The 18948-nt window shown below is 39.0% G+C and overlaps 2 protein-coding genes across 4 annotated transcripts in view; both read left to right on the top strand.

Moving 5' to 3' along the window:
* Positions 1-551: 551 nt before the first annotated feature.
* Positions 552-5109, top strand: LOC128364670 (lysosomal membrane ascorbate-dependent ferrireductase CYB561A3). 3 transcript variants are annotated; one of them, XM_053325251.1, is made up of 7 exons: positions 552-575; positions 1656-1803; positions 2382-2586; positions 4033-4241; positions 4353-4507; positions 4592-4760; positions 4881-5109. In XM_053325251.1, the coding sequence occupies exons 2-7, from the start codon at positions 1663-1665 to the stop codon at positions 4905-4907; spliced, it is 906 nt and encodes a 301-aa protein (XP_053181226.1). In that variant the 5' UTR covers positions 552-575; positions 1656-1662; the 3' UTR covers positions 4908-5109. The 3 variants fall into 3 exon arrangements, with proteins under 3 accessions (XP_053181226.1, XP_053181225.1, XP_053181227.1); XM_053325250.1 differs by lacking the exon at positions 552-575 and adding an exon at positions 617-1088; XM_053325252.1 differs by lacking the exon at positions 552-575 and having other exon boundaries at positions 1794-1930.
* Positions 5110-12230: 7121 nt separating this feature from the next.
* The window catches only part of loxl2b (lysyl oxidase-like 2b), a 44930-nt gene continuing 38212 nt past the window's right edge, over positions 12231-18948 (top strand). Inside the window, exons 1-3 of the mRNA XM_053325663.1 lie at positions 12231-12323; positions 15317-15676; positions 16065-16240. Coding sequence (XP_053181638.1) covers positions 15328-15676; positions 16065-16240 — 525 coding nt within the window. The 5' untranslated portion in view covers positions 12231-12323; positions 15317-15327. The remainder of the gene's footprint in view (positions 12324-15316; positions 15677-16064; positions 16241-18948) is intronic.

Genomic DNA, 18948 nt, shown 5'->3' with positions numbered 1-18948 from the left:
AGATACTGACTAACACTGCCTCCAGGTGGGGCTGAAAGACTACAGATCTGTGCAGGTCAGCTATCCTGCAGCATTATACAGCACATACAGTGTGAGCCACCACGCAGCCTGCCAGGCAAAGCACTTTTCTGACTCATTGCATCAGTATTCATATGTTTATACAACCTGCGGCTTGTTTATCGGCCACATAACCACTTTATAGCTTTGTTGTTGTATTATTTCATTATTTCCCATGTTTTATTGTTTGTTTTAATATTGCATCTGTGTGCTTACATTCTGTTTTCATTTTCCTTGCCGAGCTTCAGTTGTGAGTGCTGCATATGTCTCCACGTTGATCAATAAAGTTTTATCATCTGGTTTTTATCATTTAGACTGACTGTTCAGAGCTAAAGACAATAGCTTGAGAAGAACTGAGAGGTATAGCATCAAATTATAAAGCCCATTATCTTGAACAATTAAAATGTAGAATAATAAAATAATGCAGACATGATGTTAATTATGCACGGGGGAAGCCAATAACAAGGAAAACTACATTTCCCATAAGGCCTCGCGCTCTCAATAAGGAAATGAGATGGGTAAATATCGTTTCCTCATATTTTGGTGTTTTACTTGTGACTATAAACGCGGCGTTTCTTCCCTACATTGTGTCAGTCGTATTTATATATGTTTAATGTTTGTAAATGAGCTGCACGACCTTATCGAACACGTAAAATATCGGGACTTATTATACGTAAGCAGAAATGCGTAACTAAGGTCAAAAGTTTGACAAGACTTCGTTCGTAAAAAACGCTCATTTAAAGTTTCCTCGCTTGGAGAGAAGATACGCACATTCTACAACATAAATGAAGACTTTTTTAGAAAACTAGGAATGACACTCTTTAATTCGGCACACTTTAAATATTGTTTAAATGTAAATGACTAAGTAGTTGTATGAGTTGAAATAGCTAATTAAGTTAATTTACGTCGTGTTACACTGAATGCGTCACCTTTATTTAGTGATTAATTAATTAATTACACTACCACAAAGCAATTACCGTCTTCCTGTAGCATTAATTTGCTTATTTAATCACATGTTGGACAAACAAAAAGTGAGTTTTCCCTCCACTTTCCACTTTAAAATTCATGTTTGTATGCTTACTTGACAGAAGAAAGTAATGATGCTGGATGCCCCAAAATGACTCAACAGCAACCCAAAAATGCACTTATGTGGGACAACTAGACTCCAGTGCATTTATCACTTTTTTTATTCAGTAATTTTAAAGCTAACTAGTATATGTGTACTGTAAGCTATATTGTGTAACATTACACATGTGAACATACAGGCTGCTAGGGTTTTAACCTTTCTGATGAGAAAGCAAACAAACAAAACAAGCAGAGAGTTCAGAATCCGAAAGCTTTGGCAGATAAGGCTTTTTTGTATAAATCAAAGTATTTCTAAGCCTAAAAAATAGTGTCCCAGGTTACAAAAACTACATAATTTCAGTCTTCTGATTAAACAAGCAAACATCTCAGCGATTTCATAATGATATTAGGTGTTGATATAATGTATTGGATTCATATGTAAATATGGTGAACAAGTCAGAATTGCTAAAAGTGTCCCACATTACTCTAATCCACCCTATATGTCCCTCTCTCACTTTCTATCTTATTTATAGGCAGCAGATGCAGCCTGTCATTGGCCCTTCATCACCCAGCTGTTCCTCCACCTCTGACTGCTTCCCCCTCGGTCACCTCAACACAGCTGAATGTGGAAGTGAGATTCAGGCAGAACAAAAGAAAGACGAAGTGAGAGCAAACGACACAGTGAGTACCAGACAGAGATTGACTGAGGGTTTAATGTGAGTTCAGGCGATGGATAACACCTGCACGATGCGGGGTTAAGTTGTGCAGAGCAGGAAGTGTTGTCAGTGTTAGAGAAGCTGCGGACAAGGTAAGGCACGCAACACCACAGCACATGTTTAATCTAATATCCAGTTTATAGCGGTGATGCTGAAGGAAATGTAGAAGGTAAAGATTAAAAGCATTTGTTGGGATTTTTAAGGGAATTTAAGCTTGATCTATTCTAGTAACCATTTCGTTTAGTTTCATTTTAAGTAGTTGGCAGCTGCTTTTATATATCACAGTTGACATAGAGTGAGCAGGAAGGTTCATTACACAGAAAACATTGACTTGGTGAGGTTTTAAAGGGCTATAAATCTTGACATTTACCCTACATTTTACATTTACACCCTGCAAACGCTCAAATAAGTGCTTACCGGTCACTGGCTAACTCAGTCATTGAATGAGGGATCTGCCAGCAGCATGACACCATCTCTATCCAACCAATCCCCTGCTCCCTCACCTTTTTTCGCTCTTGTGTTTCTCTCTTTTTATTGACTTAGCCTGCAGGTCTCTCCAAGATGAGGTCCGTTGTGAGCTTCTACTTGTGCTACTTGCTTTGCCTAGGCCTGGGCCTGGCCTGCGTGGTGTGTGTGTGTTTGTGGAACGTCCACTGGCGTAAGGGCTTCGCGTGGGATGGCTCGGGCCTGCAGTTCAACTGGCACCCGGTCCTGATGGTGACGGGTCTGGTGGTGCTGTACGGCATGGGTGAGCATTTCTTTTAAATTTGGATCGTGCAGAGTTTCATTTCTGTTTCTCACTTCTGTTCTTCTGTCTGAGAGTCACACTGTATTAAGGTAATTATATACTGGGGGTTTTGTAGAGACCTACTGTATAATTAGATGCGTCATTGTAATAGAATAAATGTGAGGTAAAGTCCAGAGTGACTGTTTTGCTTTTAGTGCCACACCTCAGTGATTGTAGTCACAGATTTTTTTGGATTTAAAATATGAAATGTGATCATATGAAGAAGGAACATTAATATCCCTACACTATAGCATATCATTTACTGGACATTATATTGTAGTAATGAAAGTCATCTGTGTTTGGAGGCATTCATTTGAACACTGTCATTTAATACACTGTACTGTAGGAACTACACACTTCCCTTAAATTCCACCAGTCATACTTTGTCATACTGTAGATGTAGGAACTTAATGCTTAGCCTCATTTGTGTGAAGCAGTATATCATGTGACTGTGACGCCGACCTCATGACATAAACGGTGTAAAAAGTTAATAAGTATGTGAAAAATTTAGGCAGAGGTCATCAGGTGTCTTAGTCTAAATGTACTGCTCACACAACATGACATAAAATGACATTTTGGAAATATTTAAAATGCACAGGGATTCTCATAGGCTTACATTATAATTATATATGAGCTTATGAAACCAATGCTTTGAACTAATTTAACATACTGATCACCTGTATGATATTTCATAATAAGAGTTTCTGGAGGTTTTCTGTGAAGTCAGATAGACTTTATTAGGCTCAGGACCCCCACAAGGGGTCACAAAATTAACCTGAGATGATTTACAGATTAGGGATGAGGAACATTTATTTTTAGACTTTTCTCTTGCTTCTATTATGAATTCTGGCTAATTAAGCAGCTCCTGTATTCTACTGGTCAGTGGACCTAGCTGCTCTTCTTTACATGTACTACTAGAACATTACGTAGTAGCACTTGTCATGATACTGATAATACCACTAGCAAAGATTATATTCAGACAATCAATCAGATTTGTATGCATTTGTCATGCATAGTAAGAAATAAGTAAGGTAGTAAAGTAGTTAAATAAAAGACAAAACAAACACACAAAATAAAAAACATAAATGAATGAGGAAGTGGAAAAACATAAATAAATCAATAGATAATGACTCAATAAAAACAGGAACTGAGGACACGCTGTCATAATTCTCATGAATCTGCAGTGAGGAAACACCAGAAGTAGGATAAAAATGTAAAAATTCAGAATACCCAAATAAAAATAAATAAATAAATGAATGATTAAATAAAGTCCCCATAAAATAAAGTGGGTAAAACCAAAAATGTGAGGTTGGGTATTGAATGGAATACAAAGATAAGAAGTAATAACTATAACCATTCATCATATGTTAATAAATGAGCATGTTTGGTGCCATGTGTCTCTTGCAGGAGCTGTGGTGTACCGCATCCCCCTGACCTGGGGTCACAATAAACTTCCCTGGAAGCTGCTGCATGCTGCTCTGATGCTGCTCTCCCTCATACTGTCAGTGGTGGGACTCTGTGCTGTGTTCGACTTCCACAACGCCACAGGAACTCCCAACCTCTACTCCTTACACAGCTGGATCGGAATCGCTGCTGTAGCTCTCTTCGCCATGCAGGTACAAGTTAGTTAGTCAGTGCAGGTGGTAATTAAATGATTTTCTTCATGGCATTTATTCTGAGGTCTATGTGTTCACTATCTGTGGATGTCAATGCATTTGTCCAACCAGTGGGCGGTAGGTATGGCTGGCTTCCTCCTTCCCTGCTCCCCAATATCACTGCGTAAGCTGTTGAAACCTATCCATGTGTGGATGGGAGGCAGCATACTGTGGCTCAGCATCGCCGCCTGCATCTCTGGCATCAATGAGAAACTCTTCTTTGTTCTGTGAGTACCATCTGTGTCACTTTTATAAATATTAAATTTAAAGAAAAGCATAATTCTTCTTTAAAACCTTCTTTTTTTCCATAGGAAAGGAGACACCACTGGAACTCAGCCATACTCTAAACTTCCACCTGAGGCTGTGTTAGCAAATACATTAGGAGTTCTGATTGTCGCCTTTGGCTTGATAGTCCTGAAGATTCTGTCCAACTCTAAATGGCAGAGACCGGACTCAAGGCCTGAAGATATATCTTACTCGGTAAGGATATCAGTGCAGCTGATATGTAATTAAAGAAGATTAGAGGATTTATTTTAATTAAAGAGTCTCATAATAACCCCTTTAAATAATCCTTATCTACTCTCTCTCTCTCTTCATCAGCCGTTGCTTCAAGAAGAAAATGAATGAAGGGAACTCTGAAAACTGCTTACTGCATCAAACCCGTCCATGAATAATCAGTTCAACCATCACGGATAACAAGTGGCTTAAAGATTGAAATGTTCCACCCTGAATGTAAAAGCTGATATCTGTGTGTGTTTTGAATGTACATATTTATTTGAGAGTGTATTTAAGATTGCTTTTCTGCTTAATAGGAATAAAAATGTGTTAAAATAAAGCTGGGTGATTTTGGTTACTGTACATAATGCATTGTAGCTTTGACCTGCTGCAGTACAACTGTAACTGGGACAAATGCGGAGGTTTAATATGAAAGATTTTGCGATAAACACTGCATTAGGTATCTGCTCAGAGATATTTTTATCCACTGAAACCTCTGAGTGAGACTTTTGTGGGAACAATGCTGCTTTCACTTCATTTAAGTGTTAGTTTCAAAATGATATGATTTGTGAGGTTCAAAGAAATCAGAATTAGTCATCTGTGTTTTTCAGGGATTCACTGTTGTGACATACAAGACGAACATCAACAAAAAAAGCACTGTTGAAATATGACAAGAAATTTAAAGACAAAAAAGCATTTCTGTCACACAAATTCTCATTAATTTTGTGACATATCTATACATACTATTGTGGAAAAACAGGATGCTTCAACCTTTTCAGGACTTTGAAAACTATTCAAAAACCACAAAAGCTACTTACAACTTTGATATACAAAACCTGTAGGCATTTTCTTAAAAGTGCCACCAGGTGAAACAGTTGGGCAGCACTAATCTACACACTCATAACATCAGATCTTTTGAAAAAGCATACATATACAGCATACACAATACCGTGCTGTATATTGAACCGTTTCAAAGCAAACTCCACAAATTGAGGTTAAAAATGATTAGATAGAGGCAGCAGAACCTGATATAATGTCATTTGTATTTCATGCATTATTCCTCCTTGTCAAAAGCAACTCGACTTGAGTAACTCCATTCTATAGCCTCTGGTGTGTTATGCTAGTTGTTAGCCTCCAGCAGAGCTGAGTAGTGGGCTACAAAGGTCTAGTTACTCTCACTTCTTTCTAATCCCACAGCCCTAATTTGTTTCATTTTCAAAGTCCTTGTCGTCATACCCAACCAATGCTGAGGCACTTTATTACAGTTTGTACAGGTAACTGTAAAGCAGCCTTTATACAAGGTTCTGCCCAACACCCGTAAACACACTTGGATGTGTAAAATCGGTGGAGTTCATCTTTAATTTGATCAATTATTGTCACTGTCCAAGTTGTTTCTTACTACCTCATTTAACTGGTTGTTGCAGTATAAAGGTGTTGTTTCATGTTCTTTTACTTACACATGCCCATGAATCATAGGTACAGTCTTTTGGTCATGTGTTTTGTGCTGTGGTCATGTGATGACATCAGAAGAAAACAATTGAAAGCTCCAGAAGAAGCTAAATGCAGTACCTAAAACTTAGGATATTTTACCACAGTCGAATGTTCCCAAGGTTAAGAATAAATCTCCAAGCTTCATATTGTGGGTTTAATGTCTGACTAAGATCTACGACTGAACCATTGCTTTTTCAATTAAATGAATGCGGACAGTGTGGAGGAATCACTCCTTTAGATTGATTTCTGTGGCATCATGAATCATAATGAAAATGTTGTAAATGACTTGTCTTCTTTCAGTATCCAATTGCACTGTAATGTGAAATCAAATTGTGGTATCCCTCATGAATCTGTATTCTACACATCAACCTGTTTTTCAGAACTACCAAGTTCTGAATGCAGTTTGATGTATAAATCATCTGTATCCACATAAAAGAAAATGTCAAAATGCGCCATCGATTTGGTCGATCTGCTGGAAGCCGGCCTTTTTGAGGACTTTGAGGGGAAACCATGGAAACAGCTTTAATCTTCTTCCAAAAACTGTAATGAAAGCAAACAATCGAGGTGTCTGAGCCAGTTCCCATCAAACTCCAAACACTGAGAGCTGTGAGTGAGTTCAGGAGAGAGGACTTCTTACATTGTCATACTGTGTGAAGGATTATCAACTTTGAGCTTTAACTCAACCCTGCCATGCAGATTTCTTTCGAGTCTCAAAACAACGTAGATGAATGATCCTCTGAAAACTCCTTGAAATGTTTCCTTTAACTATGAGATATTTTCTGCTGCATAGTCAAAACATGACTTGACAGAACATGAACACAAAAGGCTACCACAGTTTGGAATAGGCTGATCTCTTCTATGACATTTCCTAGTCCACCACAGACAGACTGTACAAAGTTTACTGTCATAGTCAGACAATAAATAATTGCTGAAGTGCTTTGACAAAGACACAGAAAAAACAGAAGTAGAGGAAAAACCCAGGGGGGAAGAAGGCAGTCAATGTGTATACCACAGGGCTTGACATAGAATCATTCGAATGAAACTCTGAAACACATCAGATGTCTCAAAGAGAAGTAAACTACAAATCAGACTCCTGCAGTGAGAGGTTACAGCAGGACAGCACTGGGTGAGGATTAAAAACTCTCCTTTAAAACCTTGGAGGAGGTCCAGTTCCTGGTTGTAACCTGACAGGACTTGAGGATGAGACATAATGGGGCAAATATGCAAATTTTAGAAGAGAGCCAAGAAGATCAATACCATGCTCATTTCTGCACAGTAAATAGGAAGCTACAGCAACAGACAATTAGTTTAGTCTAGCATAAACATTGCAAATGAGGGGAATTGGAAACAACAGCTAGCTCAATTCTGCCAAAGAAAAATCTACCAACCTACCAACCACCTCGAAAGCTTATTAGATAACATGTTACATGTCATTTTCGAGGTCTTCAGATAATTGTCAGCATGCTAACATACTGGTGTTAAAGGGGACTTATTTTGCACATTTCAAGGTCTATATTTTTAATGTGGGGCTACACTAAAATATCTTTGCATGATCTGTTTGAAACAGGATGTTTTAGCTCCTGCCTCTTAAAGCCCCCTTCCTGATGAGCCCACTTTGTTCTGATTGGTTAGTTCTTGGACGTTCCCCCTCAGGAGGTTACGTCAGCAAACTATGATTTTAACTATAGTATATACACTTTCACTACTTTTTCCTCCATCTGTACTTGAAATATAAACTTCTCCAATACCGTCCCTACATGTTCGAGCTGGAATCCAAAACTGTAATATGACAGTGGACAGCAAACAACACATTAAAAAACTAAAGCTACCAGAGCTATGGAATGGATAGCCATTGGCAGAAAAAATGTGGCAAAGAAAGCATTCAGAGCCGGCTGAAGCCCTGGTTTTTGACTTTCCAAGAGCATCTCTATGCTAGCCTCAAGTGTTAGAGCTTTGACCATTTTTTAGCATAGACAACTGACATCATAATAGTATATTAATAAGAGAAAACCACAGAAAGCAGAATATGTTCCCTTTAGTTAATTTTCACCATGTTGACCATCTTAGTTTGGAGTGTTAGCATAATGGTAAGTAGTACTCAACACAAAGTAAGCTTACACCAATGGAAATGTCAATAGATATTTGGTCATGAACCAAAGTATTGGACAGATTGTTTTGTGCTAGAAGAAAAATTTAGGAACTACCAAAGTTATGACAGTTTATGAGGTGAACATGAATGCCTTTATCATCTATCCCACCAATCGTTACGACATTTCAGTCTGACTTAAAGTGATGGAACAGCTGGTCTTCCTGGATTCATTCCATCATTGTGAGGTTTTGTCAGGCAGCTAGCAGAGGTTCCTACTTAAAACCACAACTTGTTCCTTTCATACTTTTGTTTTTGTATTTGTATTATATAAATGAGATGTAACGTGTTATTAAGGTGATGGTAGGCTTTTTTAAAACCATTGGCTAGATCTTGGCTAACTGTTTACAGTCTTTAAACGCTAAGTGTCTCCTGGCTCTAAAACCACTAAGTCTCTACAAGAAAGTGAAGACACGTTTTTCTAAACTGGCAAATGACTCATCACGCCTGTTCAACATGACGGAGAGCCTATTCTAGAATACTAGTCCTGTTTATAGCCCAGGTGGTTTCCATGCATTTAGACACAGGAATACACAGGAGAGACCAATGCAGGGGATCTGGCACAGCTCCTGAATATAATAGTTGTGTTATGATCAGTGAACGTTAAAGACAAAAGGTGTGACGCAGACTTGTGACACATGACCCCTGATCAAAAGTGTGGCAGCCAAGGCTTGAAAAAGTGAAAAATGAAAGAGGATGAAGGTAATTCACGCAACACTGATCATGATCAGTCACTGCTTGATGTTTCATATTTTTCTCGGCTATGAAAGGTCTGATGTACACTGATGCTGCAATGGCTGAGAGCAAAAGAGTAGAAAAGTGGAACACCATCAAATGCTACACACCTTGACAAAAGCTACAAATGGTAATGCCTGCCTGACTTTTATCTCTCTCTTTGTCTTAAACCTTTTCATATTCAAGACACTTCACACACGAGTGAGTATTTTAGAGGCCAAAAGATTCCTGGCAAAAACTAACCGTTCTGCAATCTTGCTGTCTTTGTCTTGTTTCAGACAACCGCAGCTCCGCTCATACATAACACGCTCTGATTTGCTCCTGTTCACTTAAAAAATAATACACTGCCAAAGCTGCACCGCAGAGTCACTAATCTGTCTTTGACTGTGAGGAGAAAATCCTGGAGGAGACGGTGACCTAACACAGCTAAGCTATCTAAACATGTCTTTTTTATATATAAATGAAGTGGAACATAAGCTGAATTTGTTACACTTGGCCACAGCGCCCTACAATGTGTGCCACATTATTGGAGGAAAGCATGTCCTGGTCTATCTTACACAAGGGGGCAGCAGAGTCCAGTCCAGTGAAGGGTTCAAAGACCTACAAGCTATTTATGCTGCTCTCTTGTAATCAGTGTTAAAATATTCTACATCATATACAAATGTACTACCAGAGAGTGCAGAGTGAAGAAGGGATTGACAGGCAAAACAAAAATCCTTTTATCCACCACAGTTCTAAGTTGCTTTTGTGTACATTCGGATATGTAGTTGAGGACAAATGGATGATTAGACAGTGTGGATATCTGTTGATGTATTGCCACAGACATAATAATTAACCAATGACTCTAAATTCTTATAATAAAATAGTATAGATTATAATTATAACTCCTTGCCTGATGGACATTTTCTCCACTTCATTTTCATATACAGAGCAGCTCTGTGCCTCTTACTTCTGAAATGAGGCAGACACCAAAATAAGAACGCATTAGCTTAATTATCATCTTGCAGACAAAAGCACTTGAAATCCAATAACTCATATTCAGAATTTCTTCTTTTGAATGAGTTGAGTAGGAGAGCGGCAGAATTTTAACGAGAGCAAAAAGAAATCCATACTCTAACTTTGTTTTCTTTACATGTACCCATAATTGTAGAGTGATAATGAAAACTAAATGTATAGTAGCCTACTAGTTAGAATTACTGTTTTGATGTGAAAGGATGATTTTTCTAAGGTTAAAAGGAACTATTTTCATTTTTTGATATTTTGATAATGGTAGAAAAGATTAAATTGGTGTGCAGAATGATTTACTTTTAAGAAATAAAAAAAAACTAATCTGGGCCAATTACCCACTAGTGGTTTGTGGTAAAATGACTACTAGCCATCTTCCCACATATATATTTTTTAATGGTATGATTTTATCAATATGTTATGTATTGATGTGTCACAGCGAATTAAAGTTCATATATGATCTATCTAAGAGATGATTATATTTCCAGGAAAGGACAGGAAACAAACACATAAGCCACTGCTATCTTATTTGCTTAAAATTACAGCAAAACCTGCTCTTAATATTTTTCTAATTAAATAAACCACATCATATTAGCCAAGTAAAACATGCAATAGCTGATTTGGGCCAGCGGGGGGCATTGGATGTAAGCTAGGACCAGAAAATTGACATATTATCTCTTTATACTCTTTCTCTGACTTCATCTGGCTGTTGAGCTGATTGCACTGTATTCACCATCTGTAAAAAATAATGAGTCAGTTTCTCAGCTATTTGCTAAGAACATCTGTCTTCCTCTTTTTGTTGCCAGATAGTAACTGGGGTGGGACAGTGACAGTGGGTTTGTCAAAATAAACTAAGTGCCATTAAAATAAAATAGTAAAGCTGTTGACTGGAAAACCAAAACAATGTGCTGAAATGTGTTAAGAAGCTCTGTAGGACTGAGGAGAGGTCCAGTAATGATCAGTGCAAATGACCCCTACCACACATCGCATCACTACCATTGTAATATACATTGATAGCTGTTTTATGTTAACTTGGTCTTTAAAAAGTTGTATTTTACTCAGTATTAATGAGAAATCATTAAAACAAAACAAAAAGAACATTAGATTAGATAATATTCATATGAGGTTACATTACAGATTAATTCAATGGATATGTTACCTAATAAGTTCTGGCAGATGACTCTCAGAGGCCCCTTCTTTTTTGTAAACTAAACTTTTTACAGTTTTATGATGTCCTAAAATAACTTTTTAGTTATCAGTGGTGGTGTGTAACTTAGTAGGCTACAATTACTGAAATACTGTATTTAAACACAGTTATGAAGTAGCCTACTTTACATCTATTTCCACTACATTTCATTACATAGGTACTAGGTATTTCTCATGTCAACATTTTACACACAAAACCTATGATCAGTCATTGTTATAGTTAGACTATTCAACAGTAGCCTATACATTGTAACACTTATCTCTACCTTGACAACATTAAAATGCTGCCCACATGCATCAGTTACTCAGTTTTTATCAGCTTCAAATGATAAAGAGTACAAGTTGAAAGTTTGGACACTTCCTCCACCACAGTTAATAACCCTAAGCTTATTGGACTATATTGTGTTATGAAGTCATATTCCAACAACTAGTATTATTTTTGGTAAATATGGTCCCTGATTTACTTTTCAATTCGTTTTTACAGTTTTATCAGACAGTCATTGAAAGCAGCAGCGCCGCTTCACATAATACATTTAATGTACCGTTGCGTTCAAGTCGGGTCCGCTATTTCCACTACCCTCCCTACTGTGCCTCGGATTGGCTGCTGCTTGTTGCTTAAGACGTGAGGAGTGAGATGGTTGGTTAATAGAGTAAGAATATTAGAGTTAAAGCCAATCAGAGGCAGAGTAGGGGTGGGTCTTCGCGGAATGCGGGTGGTAAAAAAAATAAAATAATAATAACGGCTCCCAGGTCCCGATCCATCTCTGGTGAGGTCATCGCAAAGGTGGGCGTCAGTGGGCGGGGTCATGCTGCTCCGGTCCAAAGCCAGAGATTTGTATAAGGGAGTGAAAGTTAGGGGGGAGACGGAGGAGAAGCAGCTGACTTTGGGTTTTGGTCTGCACGCACTGAGCTGCATTCTGCCCGTTACTGCAGCCTGCAGGAGTTCCACAGTCCTCTCAACTAAAGTAAGTTCATCTAGAGTATGGAAAATATGTGAAAGTCATCTCAAGAAAGTTTATATTGAAGCTGTAGCCTTTATTATAGATACTTCATATGTCTATGTGGTCAGCTGTGATGATTTTGAAGTTGTGATGTAACTGTTGCAGGGTTTTCATTGTCTTAAGTTTTGATCTTCAGTGGCTGGTTTTTCAAGTTTTGCATTGATCTTTGTATTATCAGTGAAAGGATTAAGACATGTAAGTTATTAAATATGCACAGTAATGACTTATTAATCAGAATTATATAAACTGTCTCTTCTTCAGGTTTTACAGCATTTACACAGCTTTGTCTTTGTCTGCTTTTGATTATCAGAAGATTAATTGTCAAAGGTTTTGTAATAATCAATTAGGCCCTGTTTTAGTCATTTATTAAGCAAACATGTCATTATTTGCAGGTTCCAGCTTTTATATGAAGGGGATATGCTGCTTTTCTCCTTTTAAGCCCAATATAAATGGAATATATTTGGATTTTAAACTGTTAGTTGAACAAAACAATCAATTTCCAGATGTTACCATGGACTCTTGGAAATTGTTTTCAGTATTTTCTGACATTTTATTAATGAAATTGGATCATTCAGGGGGAGAAACCATCTTGAAATTGTTCAAAATAAAGAGCGAGTTCAAGAGAGATCCATGTCTGATTTAATAATGGAAGCCAGTAGATGTGGACTTGTTTTGGTTCCGTGAAATCTGAACCTTTTCCTCAACCCTTACTCTCATAGTGGAGCTTTTATTCCAGTGCTTTTAGAAGAGGGCCGCGAGAAGAGCAGTTGACATTCTTATAAACTGACATTTTGACCTTTTCAACCAGTGCATAGATGCCCTCCAGCAGCAGGTGGGACTGGTGTGTCAGACTTCCACTAAGGTGAAAGCAGCATGTATATATAGGATATAGGGTACCAAAAGACCTTCCAACATTTCTTATATGCAACCTTTATTATAGCAGCACTGACAGTAAGAGAATGGAGTTGTTGTTTTTTATTCTGCTGTATGCTTTGGTTTACATTTTTAAATTTTCTCATGAGCATGATCTCTTTTGTTCAGAAACATCTGAGTGTGTCTGAGGCATCACAGGTTTCAGGTTTCAGTGTGAAGTTCACTCAGAACATCCTGGCTACTTTGCTCTATTTGATTAGATGTTGCCTATTGGTTGGTCATTCTCTTAATATGAGTTTTTCTGCTCAAAAAGTTATTCAATTAGTTTTCTATGGAAACAAATGTCAGTTCTGTATGTATCACCTCAGCTGAACCTTTTGTCTTTATGTACATGCTGACAATGTCTTCCTAATGACAACATCACTGTTTGGACTGACACACCGAGCAGACCCAGAGGCTGCAAACTTCATTCCATCTGTTCATTCTGTAATGCGCGTGTTGTTTCTAGCTTGTGTAACCACTGCCACGTTACAATGAGGAAAGTAGAAACCCTGTAGTTGGAACATCATCCGTCCACCCCCCCCCCCCCAGATTTTTTTTACACAAAAGCAGAAGATCTTGAGCTTTTAAACTTTTGATTGGTCTGCAAGGAAACAGCTGGTGATGAATAAGTGAGTGATTTCACCCGTGCACATTTTTGAGGTGTGTTCCATCCAGCATGAACTCTTGGTTATATCATTGTTTGACGGGTGGTTGTGATTTATTATTTCCCTTTCAGAAGGTAGATAGAAGCAGTGGCGTGGCCAAATATCTGTTCCTCTGTGGGGGGGCCCCATTATTTCTTGGGCTCATGATGTGAATTTCAGTCAGACAAAAGTATTCTGTGATCATCTCTTTACAAAAATCCAAAACAACGATTGCAATGATGATTAAACCCATAGCCTGTTGTGAAATCTTTTCCATTTGTGGTTTTAAAGTCCTGTGAGAAAGTAATGCTTCTTACATCTCCACAAGTATGATGTGCATTTTGTTGAAAACGTATCAAAAGCAAGAAAGCTGTATAGTACATTTTGTTTTTTGTTTGTGGGCAGTGAAGGAAGCCCTAAGTCGTGGGAATGTTTTAGCATTTATTTGGAGTTGTGTAAGTCTAATGTTAACACTCTTCAACTTTTGGCCTCTGCCTCTCTTGACCTGCTCGGTGGGGTTGTCAGAGATTTGTTATAGAAGCTGCCTGCTGCTGTTTGAAATGAGGCTGATGAGAGCTGGAGTGACTCAACCAGTCTTTGCAACTGAAAGACCCTAAACTGCTCTGTAGAGCTGAGACTTATCATACAATAATGTAATTATCAACATCATCATGTCTATATATAGACTTATTATATGATACATGGACATGACCTTGATCATTTTTTGGCAGTGTTTTTACAGAAGCATAGCTCCCACTCTCCAACCCCCCACCCCATATTTTTCAAAAGTATGTTCAAAACCCAAGCATCAGAGACACTTGACTTTTATTCCAAAATGATGGGTCAATCTCCAAAAAGCACTGGATCTTACATTTAGCATAATGAACCTTAATGCCAAATTTTCCGTTGTGATGTTTACTGCTGCTGTGAGGATGACAGTTGTGTAACTTTAAGAAAGTATAAGCCACGTTTCAAGTGATCATTTTAACCCAAACCATGATCTTTCTCTAACCCTAAACAAGTGGGTTTTGTGCCTGAACATAACCAGACCTTAACCACAGCATTGTCGCACTATTAAAACATAATTATTTTGTGATTGTGATTTGTTATGGTTTTGGAAAGAGGCATATTATGTTCCTATGAGTCATTCTGGAGTGCATTACAATGGCCACTAGATGGCGTAAAGGTAGCCATAGGTTGTTTTTTGCTGGCTGATTTTTAGACGTATACCGTTGTTTAATTATGGGGTTGGTAAAATCAGTGGAGTGCCCCTTTAACTTTGAAACACCATCCTGTTTCTCTGATTCCTCTAAACAAACAGCAAACATCATTATGAAATACGATCTAAATGTTGCCATGGAATGTTAAAGAGTGCTCTTCTCTTTGTCTCCTCATCAGTTGTGACCAAAATGATGGCCACACAGTACCTGCCCTGCTGCACACTCAGTCTATTAATGCTGTTACAGCTAGTCCTTGGCCAGTATGAACACCTCGGCTACCCTCCGGGCTACCCGGAGCCGGTCCAGGAACAATACACCCCCCCACAGCTGGCACCAGACACGCCCAGGATTCAGCTCCGGTTGGCGGGAGATAAGAGGAAACACAACGAGGGCCGCGTGGAGGTCTTCTACAACAATGAGTGGGGAACTGTCTGTGATGATGACTTCACTATCCACGCCGCTCAGGTGGTGTGCCGGGAGCTGGGTTACCTGGAGGCTGTCTCATGGTCACCATCGTCCAAGTATGGGAAAGGAGAAGGTAGGTGGATGGAGGGTCCACTACTGAGGGAATATGATGGCTGCTTCTCAGATACTTGAGTAAAGTAAAGCACCCTCCATACAGATATATTAAACACTTTTCCATTCATAAATCTGTGTAATAAATATGTACTCAAACAAACATCATCGTGTTCTGCACAATAGAAATAAAAACACACAGTATATTGATTTAACCCTGATCCTGGATCTTCCATGACTTATTTGTACCATTACTAATCGGAAACTGCTTCATGATAAATGTTCCACAACTTTTGGAGAAACTATCTTAGCCTTGAGGAGAAATCTATTTTTCCTCTGTTGTTTCCACGACTGAAGGGGAAAATCTCTCCCCACGGAAGCAACGATGAACCTCTCTTTTGTTTCGTCAGGACCCATCTGGTTCGACAATCTGCACTGCACTGGCAAAGAGAAGACCCTGGCGCTGTGTCCCTCCAACGGGATCGGTGTTTCGGACTGCAAACACAGTGAAGACGTAGGCGTGGTGTGCAGCGACAAAAGGATCCCGGGATTTAAATTTGTCAACACCCTGCCCAACCATGTGGAGGTAAAGCATGAGCACAATGCAACATCAACACAACCATCTACCACGTCTACCAACTAGATTAGAAGGTTCTTAGATCATCATCACAATGTTTCAAAGTCTATTAAACTGATTTTATGTTATTTGTGCATAAGAGATAACACAACAGTGGTCATAAGATCTATACCTGTATACCGAACCTTGTCTTGTTGCAGACTTTTTACATAACGATACTGATTCAGACTTCAAAGTGTTACAGAATGTTACCTGGTCCGACCTAGCAAAAGTGACAAAGTGACTCAAATAAGCATATTATTCACTTTTTAAAAATAATTATTTAATGATTATTCATGATTCAAATCTCAACCCATGCAAAGGTTTTGCATTAATCAGTAAATTTAGTGAGGTCATTAGTTGATAGTTAAAGTGGATCTCAATATAGTCTTACACTTTCCTTGAATTTGGGGGATGGAAAAAAGATGGAAAATAGGACAAAAATAGAAGCAACAGATGCTAAAATATGACTTTTAGTGCCTTTAGTCATTTTTAGTATAAGTTAATCTTAAAAAACACTGCACCTACACCTCCTTTAATGCAGTTTAATAGCCTGTCTTCCTTTAACCATCCCAGCCTTGTAGATGTCAAATGGTTATCTTTTTTGTTTGTAACACAGGAAATCCATTCAAAATGTGACGTCTCCAAGCTTAAATTGTGATAACCCTGATGACATAATCTGGATTAAATTCTCATACTTGATAAATGTCCACCAGAGCTGCAGAAAACATACTGCACAGATGTTTTCACGAGCTCCTCATGATGACTGAACTAATTCTGAGGCGTAAAAAGATCAGTGGAGTGTCCTTTTAAAATGATAAATCTTTCCTGGCTGGAAACAGTTCTGCACACTTAAAAGTCAATAACCCAACCCCTCACTCTTTGTTTTAACAACAGTCCTTTTTTTAAATAGCCTGCAGTGCGAGTGTGTCAGTGAGAGTGAAGTTAAACGGGTAATTGTTAGGTGTTGCGCTCATAACTGTCAGAGTCATCTGGCTGGACGTTTAAAGGCCCTGCTGAGCGTGGTTCTCCAGGCTGGCCAATAAGCTTGCAGCTAATTGCCACCTAAAGCAGAATGTTATCTTTCTGCTCACTGTGCAGGCCCCATGAAGCCACATTCCAATGTTATGAGCGAACCGCAGACCAGAGCTGAATCTCTGCCTCTGCCTCTTGTCGTGACCCACTCCTCTGCCTCTGTGAAGTGTTTAAAAACTAATATAGTATTTTTTTTCCAAAATGCCCTCAAAACATGTGTGGACAGGCCAGCAGAGCTTTTTTCTTTTCCAAAAGCAACCGGCGTGGGGTTTAGGGGGGTTGTTATGGTTGGCTCGAATTGAAAAACTATCCGCAGAGTCGCCGAGCTTGTCGGATGAATTCCTCCTGACTGTAGAGTTTGTTAAAGTTTGAATCTACAATCTGCTTTAAATCTGCATTGTGGGAACAGATGCCTCTAGCAGACTTCCTCTGCAGAGGTTTTACAGAGACAAAAGGTAAAGATTATGATTCTCTGGAGAGGTCTAGACGTCTGGAGTCAAGCCGGGATAGTGGCTGAAAATCCCACTCAGCTTTTCCATTCACTAAAGAAGGGGGTCCTGTGGGCTCCCAGTGTATAAAACACAGCCAGGCCCTGCTGCCACACAGTCGGGCTCAGCCTTATCATCTGGAAGTGGTAATCTGGTGACTCACCCAGGCATATTCTGGTGTGTAATGGCAGCCATGACGACATGTCGCTGGGGGTTTTGTGGTACAGAATGATTAGTAGGCTCTAGGAGGGATAAGGAGCTTGCATGTGGAGGCAGCGCTGTCTTCTCAGGTGGTTGTAAGCTCAGCACAATAGCCAGCTGGTCAACCATAAAGGAAATACCCCTAGAGTGAGCTAAGAGGGAGGCGAAACATGAACCCTTGCATGCACGTGTTGCTGACCTTTAACATGTGTGCTCAGATTCCTTCTCTGGGAGTGCTTTGTCCTGTCACATTGATGAAATAAAAGAGGTTACATCTTGAGTGTTCCCAGTTTTTTGACCTAACAAGTGTTCCACGTGAGCTCTAGAGTTTGTGGTCGTCAGAGTTTACTGAATGGATTCCAGTGGTTGTATATTTAGCATTGTGTCACAGTCAAACAGACAGTAAACAACACAGGTTGACACCCAGTGTTCAGTTCTGCATCATTGGGTTATTTACCATGTCATCCCACCAGTGTGTATTTATATTTCTGTCGCACTTTCTGTCTGCTGCCTGGTCTCAGTGTTTCAGTTGATGCAGAAAGTGGCAGCAGAGAATTTTCTGAGGTCTGACCTGCGATCACGCGCAGGCATTCCATTTTTAAACCAATTTCAACATTAAGAAATTCCAGGGTTTATGAAATGTGATGTTTGGCAGTGCCCATTTCCACACTGCACCAACAGGCTGACCCATTTATCCAAAATGATGTAAACAGTGTTTCAGTCAGATTTCTCACCCTGATTTATTCCAGTCTACATTTTGGGCAGGACAGAAGCAGCAGGAATATTCATAGTTGTTTGACTTTCTCGGTGTGTTTTTCTCTGTGCAATGACAATAAGAGGAATTCTTCTCTTAATGGGGAAAATGTCAACTGATGTGTGGAGACTGACTACACAAAGGGGGCATTGTGGAGATGTCTGTCATCAGTGTAGCAACACTGGAGAGATGTAATTAGG

Source organism: Scomber japonicus, chromosome 9 (genome assembly GCF_027409825.1).
Source record: "Scomber japonicus isolate fScoJap1 chromosome 9, fScoJap1.pri, whole genome shotgun sequence".
Lineage (NCBI taxonomy): Eukaryota > Metazoa > Chordata > Actinopteri > Scombriformes > Scombridae > Scomber > Scomber japonicus.
This window is presented reverse-complemented; position numbering and strand designations above follow the sequence as displayed.

Coding starts and splice junctions, on each gene's coding strand:
- LOC128364670 (XM_053325251.1), top strand. CDS start 1,663: ATGCAGCCTGTCATTGGCCCTTCATCACCCAGCTGTTCCTCCACCTCT. Junction 2,587..4,032: donor GGTGGTGCTGTACGGCATGG/GTGAGCATTTCT, acceptor TGTCTCTTGCAG/GAGCTGTGGTGTACCGCATC. Junction 4,508..4,591: donor GAGAAACTCTTCTTTGTTCT/GTGAGTACCATC, acceptor TTTTTTCCATAG/GAAAGGAGACACCACTGGAA.